At 35.7% G+C, this 21,114-nt stretch overlaps 1 protein-coding gene across 7 annotated transcripts in view; it reads right to left on the reverse strand.

The window, feature by feature from the left end:
* Positions 1 to 21,114, reverse strand: part of pcdh15b (protocadherin-related 15b) — a 314,610-nt gene that overhangs the window by 184,805 nt on the left and 108,691 nt on the right. For all 7 annotated transcript variants that reach the window (XM_088634838.1, XM_088634837.1, XM_088634840.1 and 4 more), the window contains one exon: positions 17,190 to 17,311. In XM_088634838.1, the coding sequence (XP_088490964.1) occupies positions 17,190 to 17,283 (94 nt within the window). In that variant the 5' untranslated portion in view covers positions 17,284 to 17,311. The remainder of the gene's footprint in view (positions 1 to 17,189; positions 17,312 to 21,114) is intronic.

Here is a 21,114-nt window from a genome sequence, read left to right on the forward strand (position 1 = left end):
CCCCAAGCTTCTCTCCCTGTCTGTGTCTCCATGGAGAAAAGCTGGGGTGTGCGAAAAGACGAATTCCTAATGCAAGAAATTGTATAGGGCTAATAAAGAAACATTAACATTAACATCTATTTAAATTATGTGATGAGGAATCCATCCATTCATCCATTTTCACTTCTGCTTTTCCTGGTGAGGGTCGCTGTGAAGCCGGAGCATACCCAGCAAGCAATGAGCACAAGGCAGGGTACACCTTTGACAGGGCACCAGTCCATCGCAGGACAAGTGCAAGCCAATCATACACGGGAACAACGGAGGCCACGGTAAGGGCCAAGGGGGAAAATTTGGCCTGGACACTGGAATAGGAAACTGAGTAGGCAGATTATGTTATTACTGGTAGCAATGTGTATCAGCAAGTAGCCAATGAGGAAAAAACAAGGTCACTAACCAGAAAAGATCCTTATTGGCTTGTGATGGATCATGAGAAATATGTGACTTTAAAAAGGGTGTGTTTCTGTGAGTTCATGGTCACATGGTCATCGGTCTTCTTAACCACTTATCCAAGACTAAGACTTAGTTTCGTAAATCCTAAAACAGACCCCAGTAAATCAAGATGTTGACTGTTAACAGACTTTTTCCCTGTGCCTTTTGCATACTTAGGTTATTGCTACACACAAATTAAAAAAAACACAGGTCTATACATCTATGGTTGTTAATTTGACTATTCAGAACACAAGCACTTAGCAATTTAAAATATATTATTCATCTTTTGAACAGTAATCTTCTCTAATTAGTTTTGCATTTTGGAAGTCACAAGTGTTAGAAAACCACTTTCTTTTAGACAGCGCATTAGAGCACTGAACTACAAATGGGCCCTAAATTGGAACTGGCAAGTGAACCAGAAGATCCTACAGCAAAAAACAAAAGATTTATCTCATTCTGGAAAGAGACAGTGGAGTCATATCAAGTGACTGCTGGCTTGCAAGGATGTATGATTTTTCTTACACCCAGGCTGGGAGCAGCTCGCATCTCGATGTTGCCTTGGGCAACCAGTGCATTCGCAGGTGTTCTCAGCCTCCTTCCCTCATTCCACATACCATTAATCTTTCAATCTGGTGGACCATCCCAAAATCAAGAGAATTAAGCAGACTATTTAAAGCTTCCCCCTCTTCAATACTGAAATGCTCATCTGACGAACGCCTTATTTTATTCTAGATTCACAAGTGATCAGTGGGGCCATTCAGTCCTCAATTTTTCTCAATTTTTCTACCCTTATTCCTTTTCCCTGTCTCCTCCAAAGCTACAGTTGCCCAGCCTTCTCCGCTGTCGTTTCTGTCTCATTCTGCTGGGAGCCTTTGCATGAATCTGACAGCTTTGCCTGCCTTTCCAATTCTCACAGCTGTGTTCAAGCCAGGCCAGTCTCTCTACTATATCAAGGCAGCTTTTTTCCTGGCATAATATTAATTCTAACAGTTATATTCAAGCCAGCCTCTCCTCGGCAACAAGGCAGCTTTTTTCCGGCTCCATTTTCAATCATCCTGCACTATTTCTTCATCATCCCTCATTAAGCCTTCCCAAAGACTCCCGAGACTCTTCTGTATTTGAAGCTCAGCTTGAGATCTCAGGGACCGCAGCATCAAAATGTTCTTTGAACATTGTTTGTTTTGATAAAAGTATTTTATTTTGATTTGAAATTAAAACAAATACAGTAAGTATACAAGAACTACTGTAGGTCTTTGCTTTTCCAGGTGTTTATTTGGGCCAAGCAGAAAAAGAAGTGCAGCACTACTGTAGGTGTCATAAACAGTCATGTTGAAAGGAAGGTCAAGGTAAAATAGACAAACAATAAGGTAATCGAAAGAGCTCTTTTATTTGCAATCTTAAACAAGAGTCCAGTGAGAAGTTCATACTAGACTTCATCAGTTCACTCCCGATAGCAAAGCCAGGTAGCTAAGAGGCTTACAGACACCAAAGTCTGTCAACAAAGTCTATCTCTGAGACTCTTCCAAAGCTCAGTTCCACCTGCCACTATCACAGTTGCTCAGGACACATATTCCTTCTTGCTCCTGCCCCGGTTATTGTATCTCATCTGTTATTGCATATCAGATGATCTGCCCTCTGTCCCCATATAGCACATACTGTAAAAACCTTATTTTTAAACTGTCAGCTGACCAATTAGTGACTGAGGAAGGCAGGTAATTCCCTACAGATTTCTGGGAAATGTAGTTCAGATAAGAACCTCCATCTTATCTGAACTTATCATCCTATCACAGTGTATAGCTTGCTTTTCTTATGTTAACACATTGTTTCTCTTCCTTCATTCCCAATCTATTAAATTTGCCCTTTTTATTCTTACACCCCGCACAGTAATATGTCTTTGTGATTAGCTAATTTCCACCAAAGTCTCAGACAGATGACTTATTACTCACATAAGTAGGTACGCATCTCTTGAAATAAAAATGTTTCAGGTATCAGTCCATTTCTTGCTGATTAACTTTCATTAACTGGACCAATTGCTTAATTGTATTCTATTGAAATGCACTAATCAAAACATGCTAGTGTAATACAAACCCAGTCAACAAGGTATAATAAATACTTTGAGCTTGTGGGAAAAATAATAGATCTAAACTTTCCAGTTGTTAAATCCATAATAGAAGATCCGACTTCAAAACACACTCTGCCTGGTTACTCCAAGGGCAATCTAAATATTTTAATTTGTACCGCTTTGTTATTTGCATTAAATTACATCCTTCAAATTGAAAATATCTGCCTCTTTAATCAGGATGCTTGCGCCCTGAAGCACTAAGCTCGAGATGCAAATAATGTTTTTCAGAAAACACATCTGCATAAGCCAATTGTAGCAAGCTATTTTTATAATTTGTAATTATAATTGTTTATAAGAATGAAATAGCCTATTTTACATTTAAATAAAAACACAGAGTGTAAAGGTAAACTAATTTTTACATAAGCTACTTTACCAAGAGTTTATCAAGATCTTGTTAAAACAATCTTTGGTCAATATACTAAAAATGTTTTAACTTCTAAAAACATACATAATACAAAGTTTTTATAAAGGTATTTTTTCAATAATTGTATCAGTGTTAATTTGATACATTGCTTTGTTAGCGAAAGTATTATAGTGAAATGTGGGAGCTTTTTTGTATTCTGACTGTATCGAACATACCAATAAACTTGAACAAAATAGTTAAGGTTGCTGTGAGGAGAAAGGGCATTTATCAAATCTTTCAACTTGCTTTTGTCTGCCCTTGCCTTATAACTACACAATGATTCTTTGGCCGTTTCTGGTTATGACAGAATCAAAGGTTTCAGCTCAACAGACAAAACAACTTTAAATCTTTGTCAGGGTCATGAAATGAAGAACAAAACCTTGTAGAACAGTATAGTTCTTGTACTTGAAATATTGTTCTATATACATTACTGGATCATTACAGCAATCTGTGTGATTACTTCCTGGCAAAAGCCTATTGTCAATGTTTATAATGTATAAGCCTTTACATTTATGTTGCCATCAGTAATAGCCATTGCAGTCTATCTATCTATTATTGATCTGGCTATTACATTTGTTCCTTTTCTATGTTATTGGTTTTGCAATATTGCCTGTAACTGTAAGTGGAAACTATTTTATATGAATGTTATATTTTACAAAATCCTATTGCTTATTTTTGCATAATGTTTCCCATTTATTTTGCTGCCTAGTTTATTTTTGCTTCTGTTGTAGAGACAGTACTCAAGTACCCAAGATGTGTGAGTGAACCAGTCATCTATGTTCACCTTCAGGCATTAATCTTAGGCAAGGTGTTGAAAGGCCTCCCAATAAAAGAACAGCCATGTCTTACACCTCTCATCACTGTTTTCATGTTTTCTAACTTTTCATAAAATTGAAAATATTATGGTGTTTTTGAACATTCCAGTTCTGTTCTATTCTGTTTAGAAAACTATAAAATGTTTGCAAACCTACAACACAATTTCCATTCTAATAATGATTTTTCACAATGAACACTTCCCAACTTACAGAGCATCAAATCATCTTAAACAACAGTTTCTGAGCTGGGCTCTCAGATGACAACTGAATAATGAAGATATTATTACTCTCCCTATTTTACCTACAGTACATGAAAAAATGTGCTCCTAACTTAATAGTAAACCTAATAGTTCTTAATGCTTTAAAAATCTTTCATTCTGGGCAGATTCTTAAATGTGGTGTTTAGGTTGACTTTATCCAGAGACTAAAGAAGTTAGAGAATCCAAAGCACAGTAAAAAAGGGAATATTGCTTACACAATAGTATTCTAATGTTTCTGGGTTCTGCCTGTAGGCAGTTTTCATTATTTACTAATAATCTCTCTTAGAATAAATATGATATACTGTATCAAACAAAGAGTATCCTAACAACAAACTTGTTTCACTTCAAATACTGCTAAACTTCTTAAACAGAGCTCAGACATCAGTATAAAACTCAACTGTGGAATGTTTTTAAAAGGTTTTAAATCCAGAAGAAAAGTCACAGGCAATAATTAAATCAACTACGAATCTGATTCTTTAAACAAAAACAGCACATACAAAAAGGTCTAGGTTCAGCCATGAACGTATAAACTAGTTCTTAAGCTACCACAGAGCTAATTTAAAAACGCAATCATTGTCAATATACTGTACTTGCTCCAAGATTTTCATCTAGTAAAATGGAAGACCTTCAAAATGTCTTTTCATAGTGCACAACCCTAATGCAGTTAGGCGGTTTATTAAACTCTTAGAGAATGAAAAATAAAGGGTGTTGCTCAAGTAGTGGTTTATGACTGTGTTGAATAGCATACTAAAGCTTAAAAGAACCATTGCAGCTGCCTGAAGTGCACTTGAAAAGATAATTATTGTTTACTGAATGTTTGTACAAAGGACAAAGTTTCATCTATAGTGTAACTAATTTCAGTCATTCATTTAAAGCCTAGACACTATTTATTATGATCTATTTGTGCTGGCCAAAAAGGCTTTTTATCCACCACACTTTGCATTTTTCACAGAAAACATTCACACTTAAGAAGCAGGTAGAGGCATGAATTCTGATATAAACATCATTGCTGTCATATTACAATGTATTTTTTTAAAATGGTGTCTATTTTTGTTGGAATTAAAATATTTTAACAATATGTGTATAATTATGCATGGATTGTACAATATATACTGTAGGTACAGACATATACTTCTTCTACTGTTTATGCAGATGTGGAAAGGTTTTAGACATTAATAGACAATAACACACAGGGGTAGGGAACTAGAGTGGTGACAAAGAAAAGAAAAGAAAAACAAAATGGAGCTGGCTAAGAAAGTGAGGGAAAGCTAACCTGACTTCAAAAGAAAACCCGAAACACACAGTCTTCGGCGTCTTCAACACCCTAGCTAACCTCCACTGACTACCCAAAACCGTACAAGACAAAAGGCACTCACCCGTACTAAACTAGTATGACTAATACAAGAATCAACTACATGTGTGCAAAATGTACCGAACAACCTAAACTAACTCTATACACAAAAGTCCACACAAATACATAAGTGAACTACAAATACAAACAAGATTAGACATGTAACAGGGTAAGTTGATACAATAACAAGTTTGGGCAAGGTTATGGCAAAATAAGGATAACACAAACAAACGAAAGTACAAAGAGACAAACAGAAACCAACAAAACAACAAAGCCGAAGCTATAAAAAAATGCACTCACACAAAGCAAAACAGCAATGCAACAAACCAACAAAGCCGAAGCAAAACCAGAAAGATAGCATAGCAAAAACCAAAGCCTCTTCCTTCTGAAAACCTCCATGTTATATAGTGAATAAGATTAGTTGTGATTGGTCGAGAAGCTAATTGAAGATGATGTCATACGGAAACAACAGTGTAATGGTGGGCCAATGGGGAAGGGAGAACAATCAAAGTCAGAAGTGTGGAACACACAGTAACAACAAACACCCATAGACCACACACTGGGACATAACACATCTTACTACAGTAGTACTATATATCTTCTACTGAAATATTAACAACTTGGGTTAAGCTAATTGTTAATAATATTATATAAAGTTTATTATATTTAATAAATACATGTATTATTAAACTTTATTATACATTAACTTTAAAAGCATCATTAAAAAGCACTTTATAGTATATGTAAATCACAATTAAAAAACCCTGTCACTAACAGAGTGTAGATAAACTGTGATCACGATAAACCATTATTAACTACGTGAAAGTTGCATAGAGGGGAGTCAACAGACAAAATATTGACTATACAGTGGTGTGAAAAAGTGTTTGCCCCCTTCCTGATTTCTTATTTTTTTGCATGTTTGTCACACTGAAATGTTTCCGATCATCAACAAATTGAAATATTAGACAAAGATAACACATGTAAACACAAAATGCAGTTTTTAAATGAAGGTTTTTATTATTAAGGGGAAAAAAAATCCAAACCTAATGGCCCTGTGTGAAAAAGTGATTGCCCCCCCTGTTAAAATATAAATCAACTGTGGTTTCTCACATCTTTGGAAAGCTGAGTTCAATTTCTCTAGCCACACCCAGGCCTGATTACTGCCACACCTGTTCTCAATCAAGAAATCACTTAAATAGGACCTGCCTGACAAAGTGAAGTAGACCAAAAGATCCTCAAAAGCTAGACATCATGCTGTGATCCAAACAAATTCAGGAACAAATGAGAAACAGAGTAATTGAGATTTATCAGTCTGGAAAAGGTTATAAAGCCATTTCTAAAGCTTTGGGACTCCAGCGAACCACAGTGAGAGCCATTATCCACAAATGGCGAAAACATGGAACAGTGGTGAACCTTCCCAGGAGTGGTTGGCTGACCAAAATTACCCCAAGAGCGCAGCGAGGACTCATCCTAGAGGTCAGAAAAAACCCCACAACAACATCCAAAGAACTGCAGGCTTCACTTGCCTCAGTTAAGGTCAGTGTTCATGACTCCACCATAAGAAAGAGACTGGGCAAAAATGGCCTGCATGGCAGAGTTCCAAGACGAAAACCACTGCTGAGCAAAAATAACATAAAAAGGCTCGCCTCAGTTTTGCCAGAAAACATCTTGATGATCCCCAAGACTTTTGGGGAAAATACTCTGTGGACTGACGAGACAAAAGTTGAACTTTTTGGAAGGTGTGTGTCCCATTACATCTGGTGTAAAAGTAACACAGCATTTCAGAAAAGGAACATCATACCAACAGTAAAATATGGTGGTGGTAGTGTGATGGTCTGGGGCTGTTTTGCTGCTTCAGGACCTGGAAGACTTGCTGTGGTAAATGGAACTATGAATTCTGCTGTCTACCAAAAAATCCTGAAGGAGAATGTCCGGCCATCTGTTCATGACCTCAAGCTGAAGCGCACTTGGGTTCTGCAGCAGGACAATGATCCAAAACACACCAGCAAGTCCACCTCTGAATGGCTTAAGAAAAACAAAATGAAGACTTTGGAGTGGCCTAGTCAAAGTCCTGACCTGAATCCAATTGAGATGTTGTGGCATGACCTTAAAAAAGCGGTTAAGGCTCGAAAACCCTCCAATGTGGCTGAATTACAACAATTCTGCAAAGATGAGTTGGCCAAAATTCCTCCACAGCGCTGTAAAAGACTCATTGCCAGTTATTGCAAACGCTTGATTGCAGTTGTTGTTGCTAAGGGTGGCCCAACCAGTTAATAGGTTTAGGGGGCAATCACTTTTTCACACAGGGCCATGTATGTTTGGATTTTTTTTCCCTTAATAATAAAAACCTTCATTTAAAAACTGCATTTTGTGTTTACTTGTGTCTAATATTTCAATTTGTTTGATCTGAAACATTTCAGTGTGACAAACATGCAAAAAAAAAAAAGAAATCAGGAAGGGGGCAAACACTTTTTCACACCACTGTATACTAGGTCCATTTCAAGCAGAATAATTTACAAATTAACAAGAAGTTAAGGGGTTTAGACTTCCTAAAAACAGAAAATTACAATAATCAATCTTTGAAAAGACAAACACTAACATTATGTTAGTAGGTGTAGCAATATTTCCAGGATGGGAAAATGGTATCTAAGATTGAGATTCAAAAACCAACAGGGATTGAAAATAACCCCTGAATTATTTTCTTTGCAAATAATATAGATAACTATAATAATTATGGGACAAGGTTTTAATACTTGACCAGGTGGAAATGAAATACTGAGTATAGTACTTGACAGATCTTTATTTTGTAGTACACAAAGTAGAATTTTAGTTTTATGGATATGCAGAAGCAAATAAATTGTTATTATTACTGATGAACACCAGAAAATGAGTCAATACAATAAGATTGATAATCGGTTATCTGTGGTTTATCTACCACAACACTGCACATTGGCTGCTCCAGATCAATATTAATTAAAATTAGTTTTTACATAGCAGTGCACGATTGACATTGCTTCATGGTCCTTTCCTGTATTATTTTACTCACCTTCATCGTAGTTTTAGGGTGAAATCGAACTACTCAGAGACAATAAAATGTTCACACATCCATATATCTCTTAAAACCAAATTTCCAAGCAGTCCCTTTTAAGAAAAAAACTCAAAAACTAAATTAGCTGATATGCAGAAAGATATTTCTTATTTCTTAAACTCTTATGATATGAAATTAAATGTATAATTCCGTGGTGTTTCATCTAAAACTATTCCTATTTTTCAAATCCACAATAAATTTAAATGGCGTAATTGTGTTGGGCAAACCTTATTACAGAACTACCATTATTTTTACCTCCTACAGTGATTGTTTTTTTTACTTCCTCTAATGATCAATTTAAAGTGAATCTCAAAAGGGCACTTGAATACATTAAAGTGCTCGTGTGAACACACTCTGAGTAAGATGTTGAAATTATAAGGCCCCCACAATTGTACCTCTCATTTAAACCAACTCCAGAATAATTAAACATTAACACAGTGTCACACAACTACTGAATGACAGTGTTCATGTCACTTTGTAAAGAAAATTTAGTTTTTTATCACCTAAGTAGCATGAGCAATCAGAAAAGATGATTAAAACAAAGTGAAGGAAGGTGAGAAACCAATCTATTCTTAGAATCTGTATAAAGTAGCATTGATTTTTTTATATAGAGGTAATTGGCTCTAAGGTTATAACTATTCTTCATTAAGCATTTGATCCAAGTGATAAAAAATATTTATTTTAAAAATTAAGCTTCATTCATGTACATAATAGTGTAAGTCAGTAGGGATCATCTGGAGCCTTTATTGTGGGATTTACATCATACAGTAATACAGTATCTGTGGATTTTTAGCACATCAAGGGCATAGATCTTGGTCATTATTTCTCACATGCCATGAGTCCCGTGGGGTTTAAGATACTCATGTGGATACCTGTTAATCTGCCCTTTGTCATTTGCAGCTCATTTACAGCAGTCTAAAGCAATATTGTAAAGTGTACCACTAGATCTAAACCCTTAAAAATTCAAATGCAAAAACATAGCTTTGTAACAATGCCTTAAAAGTTAAGTTTCTGTGGGTCACTGTTACTGCAAACCAGCATGGATCAAATTCAGTGCAGGCACGATATTAAAAGCCTCAGTAAAAGAGCCCATGAATTACAAATGTAGAGAGACAAACAAAACAATATCAACTGTGTGCCTATTTTACACTCTGAATTTGCTGTGTGTTTAACCATTTTGATATCAATCATAAACGAAAGTCAAGGAAGAAAGGAGAGTGAAAATGTGTCAAAAGAGAAAAAGGGGGCTGTTATAGTAAGTAGTAATTTGATGCAGTGCTAATGTTCATGTTTTACAATGAGTAGTTAGGAATTTATGATGAAAAGTTTGTTTAAGTTCCACTCAAAGCTAGAAGTTAAGTTCGGATGAGATCCCAATGAAGGCACTACACTGCCCTCATGTAACAGTGGGGTAGGAAAGTGAAAATCAGCCTGAGCTGATTCACATTTCACATAAAAGCCAGTGCTAATGAACAGGTGTTCAAAGAGGCCAACAGGAGACCAGTCAAGCCCAGCAGTGTACTCCTGGGCACTACACATCTGCTGATGAGGTTCAATGATTTTATCATTAACTGCTGATGGCTATGGACACCGATCAGACGTGAGTGCTCTTCAGTGACATTTGGATTGCAAAAGGAAGCTAAAGTTGAACGGGGAAAATTATATTTAAAAATCAGCGAAAGGCATACTGAAGGAATGCAGATACTGTACGTATGACTCCAGATCGGAGAAAATGGGCAACAGTAATAATAACAATAATCAGTCTAATTAATCCTGCCTTTTGGGATAATTGAATACCATGCAAGTTACATTAAAGATGGAGCATGTAAATGTAATTAAAATGATTGAACAATGAAAATGTATGCAACATGAAGAACTCTATATGTGCTGCCTGTGATCATGGAAAAATATGTTATGAGGTCAACAGAAGTCATCTGCTGACATCCCAGGCTACCAATCAAACAGAAGAAACTGGACACACTCAAGATAAAGCAGGGAGTTTAAGGATGACTGCACTAGAACTGGCTACTCTAGGTGTCCTCTAAAAGGAGCAATTTAATCCATCAAAACAAAGTGATTCAAATAAGTAAAAAATCTTCTTCTAAAATTCTCTACACATCTAAACTACCATAAATTGGAAATTGTAACCACCAAGTGTATAATAATGTATTAGAAGTTAAGCCATGTATTGTAATTACCTAATTATAACCAACTAACGAATTTTAATAAATTGCATTTATACAGTATATCACTATTCATCCCAAAGAATACCAAAGCACTTTACACATACTGTAGAAGGGGATACACTTCAGGGCATAACTGGATGACATGAGGCAACCGTCAGGCTCCAGCACCCTTACCATACTACACAGATCAGATAGAAAAGTGAGAAATTACTTCACCAAATGAATTAAGGTGGGGTTTTAGGAATGTAAATGTTTTATTGTTTCACTCAAGAAAATGATTGTTAACTCCTTATCATGTTAATAATTTCTATAATTATAGAGAAGAAATAAATGTGGGTAGTTACCAATATGACACCACTGTATGTAATTAAATAACACCTCATATCTGTAAAAACTTCAACAAGCTTGATATACTTCTGCTTCGTGGTGCAGGACCTAAATTCAAGAATGAGAGGAAAGCAATTTTACTGCTGTGATAGACTATACACAGCTTTTGAAAACACTGCTGACTTTGCTATGATTGTACTTCAGGTATTTATTTTATTAAAAGAATGTATTTATTTTGTAAAACAAACAATTAAGTTCACTGGTGAGTGAGGTACTAAACCCCCTCTTGCTCCAGTTCACCCATCTGTATAAACTGTGGTATTACGTGAGGCGTGTTCAGTGTGGAGGCGGAGCCCTTGTCTCAGGGTGATGTGTTGCCTTGACAACCACACTATGGGGTGGTTAATTTTGGATTACAGTAGCCGCAGCTGTGGGAGCCATTTAAGAACATGCTGACCACTTCCCCGAGGGACCAGCTAGCAGGGCAGTCCTGAGTTAGTGGGTAGTTGAGAGAGGACGTTGGAGACTAGCTCTCCAATATGTGAAGTTCGGTTACGGGAGAGAGCTGGGTCAAAGCAGATGTAAGACAATGCTGGTGCGACTATAGTGAAGAGAGAGGAAGAAGACAATTTCGGGTTGCAACTAACATCCCCTGCAAGCGGAGATATTAGAGCGAGAGTCGCGGAGGGGATTGTGGAGGAAGAGTGTAGTAAGGCCATCAATTTGTTTTAGTTTTTTTTTCCACCTCTCCTGTCCTGCCGTGTATCCATACCAGGGCAGGTTGAGCCTTTCCTCCCCTGTCCTGCCATGTATCCTCACTGGGCAGGTTGGGTTTTTAGGCCTCTCACTCTTTTTACTGCAGTCTGGACCCCTCTAAATAGGGATAGTCCAGACTGGATCTTGCTGTTTCAAGCAGTTCTTTTTTCCTCCAGGCTGGACCCCGCTAAATAGGGACAGTCCAGTCAAGATGCCACTGTTCCAAGCAGTGCATTTTTCCTCTACCTTTTCTCCCTTTTCTCTCTTTTTGCTGAAAGCACACCAGTGCTTCCACCCCCTCAAATGGGGTGTTGACTTTTACCGGTGTTTGCCACGGCTCCTCCTAAACACCTGCACTGTTACGGACTCTCTAGCCCACTTAACACCACAAAAACTAGGATAAGCTCTGGCCCAATAAGCCAATGTGGCTCAGATCTGATAAAACAGAAAAATGTAAAGTGGAACAGAAGTGAATGATAAGACATGTTTCTGAGTAGTACTTCATTGAATTAGATTTCTTTGTACCAGGATTGCATTAACTGGAGTATTAGTGAAGTTCTAATGAGGATAGAGGTCAATAGACAGCTGTCTGATTGAACTCGCCAAGGTTATTTTGCTAGTTTAGATCCCATTTTACACAAAAAATCATTTCTAAGATTTCACACTGTGGGTTAGTTTAATTAGTCCCATTCTCCATATCAAAGATTTTACTGAAAGAGGGAATCTGGTGTCTGATAACTTCCAATTACAATTACTTTAGAAATAAACAGCTTTTTGGTCACTTAATTCCTCTAATAAACCAGGGAATACAACACTCCAGAAATAACAGATCTATCTTTATTGGTACAAAGAACATGAAATAGCATAGAACAACAGAAATAAAAAATCCATACAGAAGAAAATAAATACAGCAACAAAGAGAAATATATAACCAGTCTTTGCTCTCTGTTTGCCTTTTAGTCTAATAGGCAACATAATAAAAAAAAACCTGCAACACAAAATTTGTTATTTTATTATCCACAACAATTTTATTTTGATGTTATAAACAGCTCTCTTGCTGTGAACACAACAGTGTGACTCATTCATGAACAAATGCCTCCCAAATTCCTAACCTCTAAACCACAGTATACAGTAATTACATGTGCAGTGTGTGTTCCTTCTAATTGGCCCTTTGATCTATATGATCATATTTAGTGTATGGATGGAATGAAGTCACAGGTAGGACAAAGTATAGACTAAAAATGGACAGCTGTATAGGGAGGTCATTAAAGAATTGAACAGTGTGCTTCAAGGCAAGTACAATTTAATAATCTGAAATATGTAAACTGGAAAATTAAATAATATCAATTAAGGATGGTTTTCAAGCATTAGAATAAAAATATCAATTAGTTAATTGTAATTTCACAACATGAGCAAAGAGATGTATAGCATTGATCACACTAAGCGAGATGCACATAAACATCAGTCAGTCAAATCTTACTCGTAAATTCAAGATAATTTTCAAACAGAATATTCTCTTATGAGCAAAGTGTAACAAGATATACAGCTTGGCCATGCTAGAATATACACATGGGATTGCATATAGTCAGCTAATCTTTTACATACTAAAGACATTTCTCAGACTCTTTAATCCTTAAGTTGGTCAAAGTTCAATAAAAACAGCACTAGAAAAACAAGAACATTGTCATAATTAACTTAAAAATATCAATGTATAGAAGTATGCCTTATTTGATGGTCAAATATTTGTTACGGAGTAAAAAGCCACTCATAAAAAGTCATTAACATCCTACTGTATCAATTTACCTGGAATCAATAGCTTTTGGAATCAATAGTTGAAAATAAAAATCAAAATCAAATAACTTTTTATTAAAGAAAACAAGCAACTTTTAATCTGAAAAATTCAAATCATAATCAGAGCCATAAACATAGAACTAGAAACAACAGTTCTGGAAGATACTCAAGTAGAAAGAAACCACAGACATAATTACCAATCAGGCAAGACTGGGTGAGCCAAGAAAAACATCTGCAGTTGATGACAGGAAAATTCAGAGCTGTCAAGGACAACCCTAAGAAATGTCAGTGAAATTACCAAAACCCTCCAGGGTGCAGTGGTGAGGGTATCAAAGAACACAGATTGTTGAAGACCGAGTCAAGAGAATTACAAGGGCTACAGCACTACAGATCCCATCAGCACTACGAAAAGAGGATCCAGATGCAAAGAGCAAAGATGGGCCAGGGGAGATATGTTAAACCATTATGTGGACAGATGAGGCAAAGCTGAACCTGTAATTTGATGGAAAGGTGAAGGTGTGGAGAAAGAAAGGAACTACTGATGCGCCAAGAAGCATTTCATCTAACTTTACACCAGTGCCTCTGCCACCTCAGACAGGGCGGCAACTTTTACGGGTGCTCGCCGCGGCTCCTCCCACTCCCACACTGTTACAACGGTGGCAGAATGGTGGCATAATGAACTGTGGAATTACAGAATATTTTGGGGTTTTTTTATATAGATGAAAATGCTCCCCTACTGATTGAGCGACAAAATGACCATGGCAAAGAGCAAAAATATATGGCCAAAGCAATCAAGGACTTCCTCAGGAGGAAGAAAAAGGGTAAAATCTTAGATTGGCCAAGATAATCTCCAGATTTAATTCAACTGAGCATGTATTTTACAGTATGTGCTGAGGAAAAATGAAGCCGGAACTCCCCAAGAAGAACTCAGAGTAGCTGTAGGAAAACATCTCAACTGATTAGATGAGCTCAATGGGCCACTGACTTTATACAGTTTTTGCCTCAAAGGAATGTGCACACAGTCTATTTTTGTTCTTATATGATCAAATTTATGCATGGAATGAGGGCTGGGTGATATACCGGAAATTTACCGATACCGACTTTAAGAATCTCTAAGAATTTTACTTAGGCCGGTATTTTAGATAAAAGCTTTCCCCACTGTGTGCTTTCATGAGCGGTCCCCTTAAACTACAACACCCAGTAGTCATATCCAGTCACATGCTTCTGCCTCGTCCAACCTTCGCTCTTCATTCAAAACACAAAGAAGCGTGCCGGGTATGAGACAAAAAGAGCACTAAAGCTGATCCCCAGTTGGGCATTCAAGTACATATGAAGACGAGCTGCTATCTAAAAAAGATGCAGAGTCAATTGTTTGGTAATATTTTGTCTTCAGAAAACAGGATTCTGAACAAAGAGAAGTCAGATGTAAACTCTGTCGGAAAACCATTTCTGGACCCAAACGTAACACTAGCAACATGTTTCATCATGAACACCGAAAGACTAACATAAGGGAGGATTTTATTTATTTACATAATTCATTTTGAAAGTTCACTATGGATGTGAAACATTATTTTCTATTTTTGTTAGTAATTCAGGCAACTTCAACTTGCCTTTTACTGTAAAACAATTTAAAACAGATATTGTTTCATAAGATGTACAGTATATTCAGATTTCTAGCATAATTTATAAAAAATAAAATTATTTGTAAGATTGAGATAAGACGAGGTGTGTGCATCTTTAATAGTTTCACATTTTTAAAACATGATCTTGCAGCATATCATGTAATCATATCATTTCCAGGGTTTCAAAAAAATATTTGTTAATTTATATTCACACATTTATCGAGATATATATTGTGACTCTGCTGTCCCGGTATTTTTGGAGGGCACTTTATAAGTTAAATACTGTAACTAGCTACAGTATTAAGGTGGCAGTAAGGAAAAGGCAAATAGCAAGAAACATCAATGTCTTGTGGAATTAGCAGAGATTAACTGGATTGATCTTTTATTATTATCATTGCAGAATCTGACATTGGAACTTCTTGGATCCAGATGTGCTTGAAAAAAAATAAATTAAAAAAGGGACACTGGCAAGGATTAAAAGGTTTGAACTATAAACAAAACAGGCAGGGTAAACGTGATTTTTTTAATTAGAACTTAACAAAACAGACAAAATACATAAAGGTGATGATTATGTTATGTCCACTTGTACAACTCAAAACTAAATTTAGAGATGTGTGAAGTTATACTGTATAGTTCTGGCTGATGCAAGCAAGTAGCAACAAATATACACAGCAGTTCATATAAATATACTGTAGTTAGTGCTATAAATATAAAATGGGAAATAACATTGAAGTATGAGCTTGAAGATGTTACCAATGAAAAATATTTAAATAAAAAGATATGAGGAAGCAAATAAAGCCTTATATAATATGCCATAATATGACACAGTGATATTGTCAAAAGTGCATAATTGAAAGGATATTGTGTTAAAATATAAAATACCTTAGCAAACTCTCTTTTAGACTATTGTATAGGGAATTGGTTAGCATATTACCAAAATGGCACTCTTTTCCTGAAATTGGTCCAAAGAAGAGCAACCAGGAAGATTCTCAGCTCAAAGAAATGTACTGTACCGAGAAGCTAAAAACTTTTTTTCATCCTGCACAAAAAGACTACAAGGGGATGTGATTCTTAAAAGTACAGACAATGTCAACCCAATGGATTTCTTCAAGATCAACAATTAAACGTAAACCAGTGGACACAAGTAGAATCCTAGGGGAAATGCAAATAAGACAGAAAAGGAGGCACTTCTGTGGAGTCTGGAACAAGCTGCCCAGCTACACTAAAGACGAAGCTTCTTTCAAGGAATGCCTTGACAAAAACGCCTACAGTAGCACCAACCAAACAAGATAGACTGTGTGAATGGCCTCTTCTCATTTGTAACCTTTCATATATACTTACTGTATGTACTTCACCAAATATGATCATACTGTGCTTATGACTGGACAACAATCATTTGGGTAATAGCATCAATAATATTAATTTCAAGATAGGTGGGGTCAAATGCTAATAATGGTACATGACATTATGCATACGTGACATGGGTTCTAAAAAACTGACAAGGAGAACCAATGTATCATCCAGCTGACAGGTGCATGTGATGAGGTTGGGATTTGTATAATGGATTTAATGATTCCAATGTCAATAAGTTCTAAAGAAAAAAGGGACCACATTCAGAAACTGATTAGTTTGTATTAACAGCACTATATAAGCACAAATTAATCAATCCCACATTAAAACTTAAAATAGACCTTTATACATTTTAATGATTGTAAAGGACATTGAAAAGTTGCTGGTGACAAACAATAAGAAAGCTTCTACATAATCATTTTAAATATAACTATCCTGAACCACACAGTTCTGTCAATTAATTTTAAGGCAATTCATCTTCAGTTATTGAATCTTAAAAGAAAAATAACAATATTGTAACTTTTTCCTCATTCTTGCCCACCAGCTTCAAAATGTTTTTCACTTGGTTCTAATACAGTAGTTTTAGACTGTTTGGGTTATTATGTGACACAGCCATACAAACAGTTTTGCAACAGTTACATATAACGTACCTTCTGTGCTGTCTTGAGACATGCTGATGGTGAAGAAAGTAAAGATAACGATCCCAATTCCCAGCCATCTGAAGAGCCACAACCCTTGTTGCATTTTCTGTTAAATGTTACTGTGTGACCACCTGAAAAAAAAAAACATGGACTGTCAATTTATTATTTTTTATTATTTAACATTTTTATAACTTTATTTAACTTTGATTCCCTGGACCTTTTGGTTTCTAAATTATTTAATTAAATCTTACAACAATTGATAATTGTGGGCACAAATGGTGTTCATGAAAATAAGATCTTACCCATTAGCTTTCTATTTTTAAATCCTTTATTTAACCAGAAAAGTCAATCGAGAACACATTCACATTTACAATGATAATCTATAGACTGGAAAAGTATAGACAAAGGCACTAAATGGAGCAACGTGAGTGAAGTACTTTGTTCAATGGTACAACAGGTGCGCCCCACCTGAGATTTCAACCCAGGAACCCTCCCAGAGCCACGTCTAGAGTCCTGACTACAGGTCTGTGCTGCACTCAAAATGACTGCATGGGAGTCTATTGCAATAGGTACTGCTGTCATGCTGTTCGTAATCCAGGAAAAATCTCATTAAAAATTCTACTTCATATCTTCTTTATCGATTTCAATGGTAGTGTATGATGAAATTCACAGGCAAAAATGAGTGATCTTGCTAGTTTTTCATAACACTTTACATAACTGTTCTTCATTGCTAATTATGTACTTTATGTACAGTACTGTATGTTTTATATTATTCATTTTTTTGGCAGATATCTTCAGACAAACCAACTGACATTAATACTGCTTGGTATGAAATAGTATTGTATTTTGCTGAATGGCTAAAAACCTGGGATCTAACTCAACCATCTAGTTCAGAGCAAAAACAACTACTCCATAGTGGTATACACACATATATAATATAAGTTCACTGCTATATACAGTATATTATACATATATTGCATTTATTTTTAAGTATTCATCCAAAATGATGACTACTTCATTCAAATATAATACAAATTTATATAATATCTTGAAAAGAGTCTTTAATGGTGTCGATATTCTGCAAGTCACATGAAGAAGTATAATAATGTAGCATTAGGTGGACTAAAACTCAAGGGCTGTAATAAGTTAAATGTTATTAATGGGCAGTTAATGCCTTTAAAATGATCACTTAGACCTACATTTCCTTTGTTAAACAGGAAGCTTGTTATGGACTATAATGAGTTCATTACCATATTTCTTTGTCACTATGTTTCTTTTTGATTCTAATGAGTCTCAAAAGAATGTCATAGTCTGCATTTGTGATAATGAACTGGATTTCATTTCTGCTGGGCTTATAATAAAATGTGGCAAAAAAGAAGTACTGTATATTTATGAAAAGCATTTTGGCTTTAATTAATTAAAGGCAGCATGCACAGCATTCCACCATCTCTTATGTTTTTTTTTCCTTTGGCTTAAAGATACATGAAGGGCTTGTAAAAGATATCTGACAGCAGAAAAAAAGTGACTGGTGGTAATGAGGTAGCCTCAAACCAAAGAGGCTCTCTAAACTCTTACTAATTAATCACCTTCATTTAACAAATAATGTGATCCTCCAATAGATAAAATCCAAGACAGAACAATAAACTCCAAAGTTTTAGCTTAAAGTTCAAACATTTAAGCATCGAAATCAGTACTACAGTGTACTTCTTATGGTGCTGCAGTTCCATATACTCTCTATGTAAAACAACATTAAGATATGGACAGAGAATAATATTTTTGTGAACAGCTATATAAAATAACAAATACAGTACACACACAGTTTTCCTGCTAAGCTTAGCAGAATACAGGCTGCTCTATGATGGAAATACTGATTTGGTGATGGAAAGAAACAATTACTGTGCTGTATACAGTACATTCTGCTCAGGAGATGGTAATATTGATGTGCATTTGTGAACAAAGCCTTAGTACACCAACTTTTAGATATCTGCTCACATAACTATTGACAGTGTGTGATTATTATGTCTCTCTTGACTTGCACTGAAACCATTTAAGGCTTTGAAGACAAACTGTTTTAGTTGCTTTGTAGAAAGTGCTCAAACTGACATATTTCTAGGGTCTCATTCCTGTTATGATAGAGACTAATGTGATTTAAAAGACTAATTAATGCCCCAATTTCCTTATATATCTATAACGTGTTGCTTAATGCAATTTATAAAGAAAAAATAAAACCTTCCTGATGGGAGTCTGACATTAGTTTGTTTATTCAGTGCTTTTTCCCTGTTTAGTACATTTGTACTTGGTATCCTTTTGTCCATTTTCCTTAACCTGAATATTTTAAAATCACAGTATAATTCTATGTTTGAAAACCAGTACTATAAAAGCTGACCTTATGTAGTTCTTAATTCTTTCCACAGACTACTGTGCAGTGCCGAACTCAATTAGCTGTATGTGTATTGTATAGGTAAAATCTAAAACCTAGCTTTGCATTGCACAGAACCACAACAATTTCCAATTGTCTTGATTCCCAGGACGTTCCCAGCATGTATTTACTGTATGAATCATGACGAAAGGAAATTAATTTTAAAAGGAATGTTCAGACTTAGAGTTCATTCTTCACTCCAGAGTTACTTTCCTCAGCTAATTGTCTGGGTATAAAGTTATATTGACTCAATATCTAGTGCATGGGACTAGATATTGATATTGCACTGATGTGCAATTGTTGTGAAAGACTATGCTTAGCATTATATCACAAGACAAAGCTAAAAAATGACAGATTATTAGGAATCCCAGAATTGTCTTGTATGACCACACAAAACCTACTGAAATCCTACCGGTGTCCATTTGTTCTTCTTAGTGCTTCAATTTCCCCATCCTGTTCTTTCGCCATACGACAATAAGTCAAGTGGTTTGAGTTTTATTAAAGTACCTGTCACTTCAGTATTTTTTCCTAACAACAGCAGCTGTTCCTTTTTCAACCAAGGTAGGTGCAAGTTACCTGTGAAGTTATGTTCTGCTACTTTACCTAACTGCAGTTTTGGAACTCTTTACACAATACTATACTTTACTATACTATAGTTATGTTAAGACAGCAGATGTCAGTAGACTCATGATGTTAATATCAATTACATCTCCAATGTAAAATGTATATCAGGAAAAAGCAACTTGTGCAATTACTGTAATGTGTATCCCCTACAAAACAACTGTCTCCCAAAACTTTACTATTCTCTTCATCAAAAGTAGCAGTAAAAATTAATGACATGCACTATTTTTTAATCGGAATCACTAGATAGATAAGACTTTATTGATCCCAAAGGGAAGTTGATGATGCACTAATAGTGCACTGTCACTAAACGCCCATCATTTCCATTTATTTCATTCTTATTATACTGGGGTTTCAACCCTCTTAGATAAAGTTTAAGGAAAGTTAGTTTCAGTACTGGGATGTCTCATGGACCTAACAGGAGTTTAAATCTTTCCCAGCTCTGAGCAACTTCCATTTACAACCTGTCAAGTCTGGGGATAGTTCGTTTTTTTTCAGAAGAGCTTGGACAGGGTCATAAAATAGGCTGTAGAGAGGTCATGTTTTACACACATTGTACTGTAGGTGATTTGAAATATTCTAGTTATTCATAAGGTTTCTTACCCTACAATAAACATTTTTTACCATGTAATTATATATAGTTTGCATTGTCCATCATTTTAGGTTCCTAGAAAGTGTGCCTAGCTGTACAATTTGTTTTTGCCAGGATGTTTATATGATTTGTGCATCACTCAACCACTTCACTAAACATCACTTAGGTTATCCATAGCTCAATAGTAAAACTACTGTACATATTTCTTCCTTTTTCTTTGATATTAATTAGTGTCCTGACCCACTTTTGAGCTAACAAATTTTAAGAACATCTGAAGAGTCTGCCATCCTAATTTTCACAGT

The sequence above is a fragment of the Lepisosteus platostomus genome, chromosome 6, assembly GCF_059453375.1.
Source record: "Lepisosteus platostomus isolate fLepPlt1 chromosome 6, fLepPlt1.hap1, whole genome shotgun sequence".
NCBI classification, from domain to species: domain Eukaryota; kingdom Metazoa; phylum Chordata; class Actinopteri; order Semionotiformes; family Lepisosteidae; genus Lepisosteus; species Lepisosteus platostomus.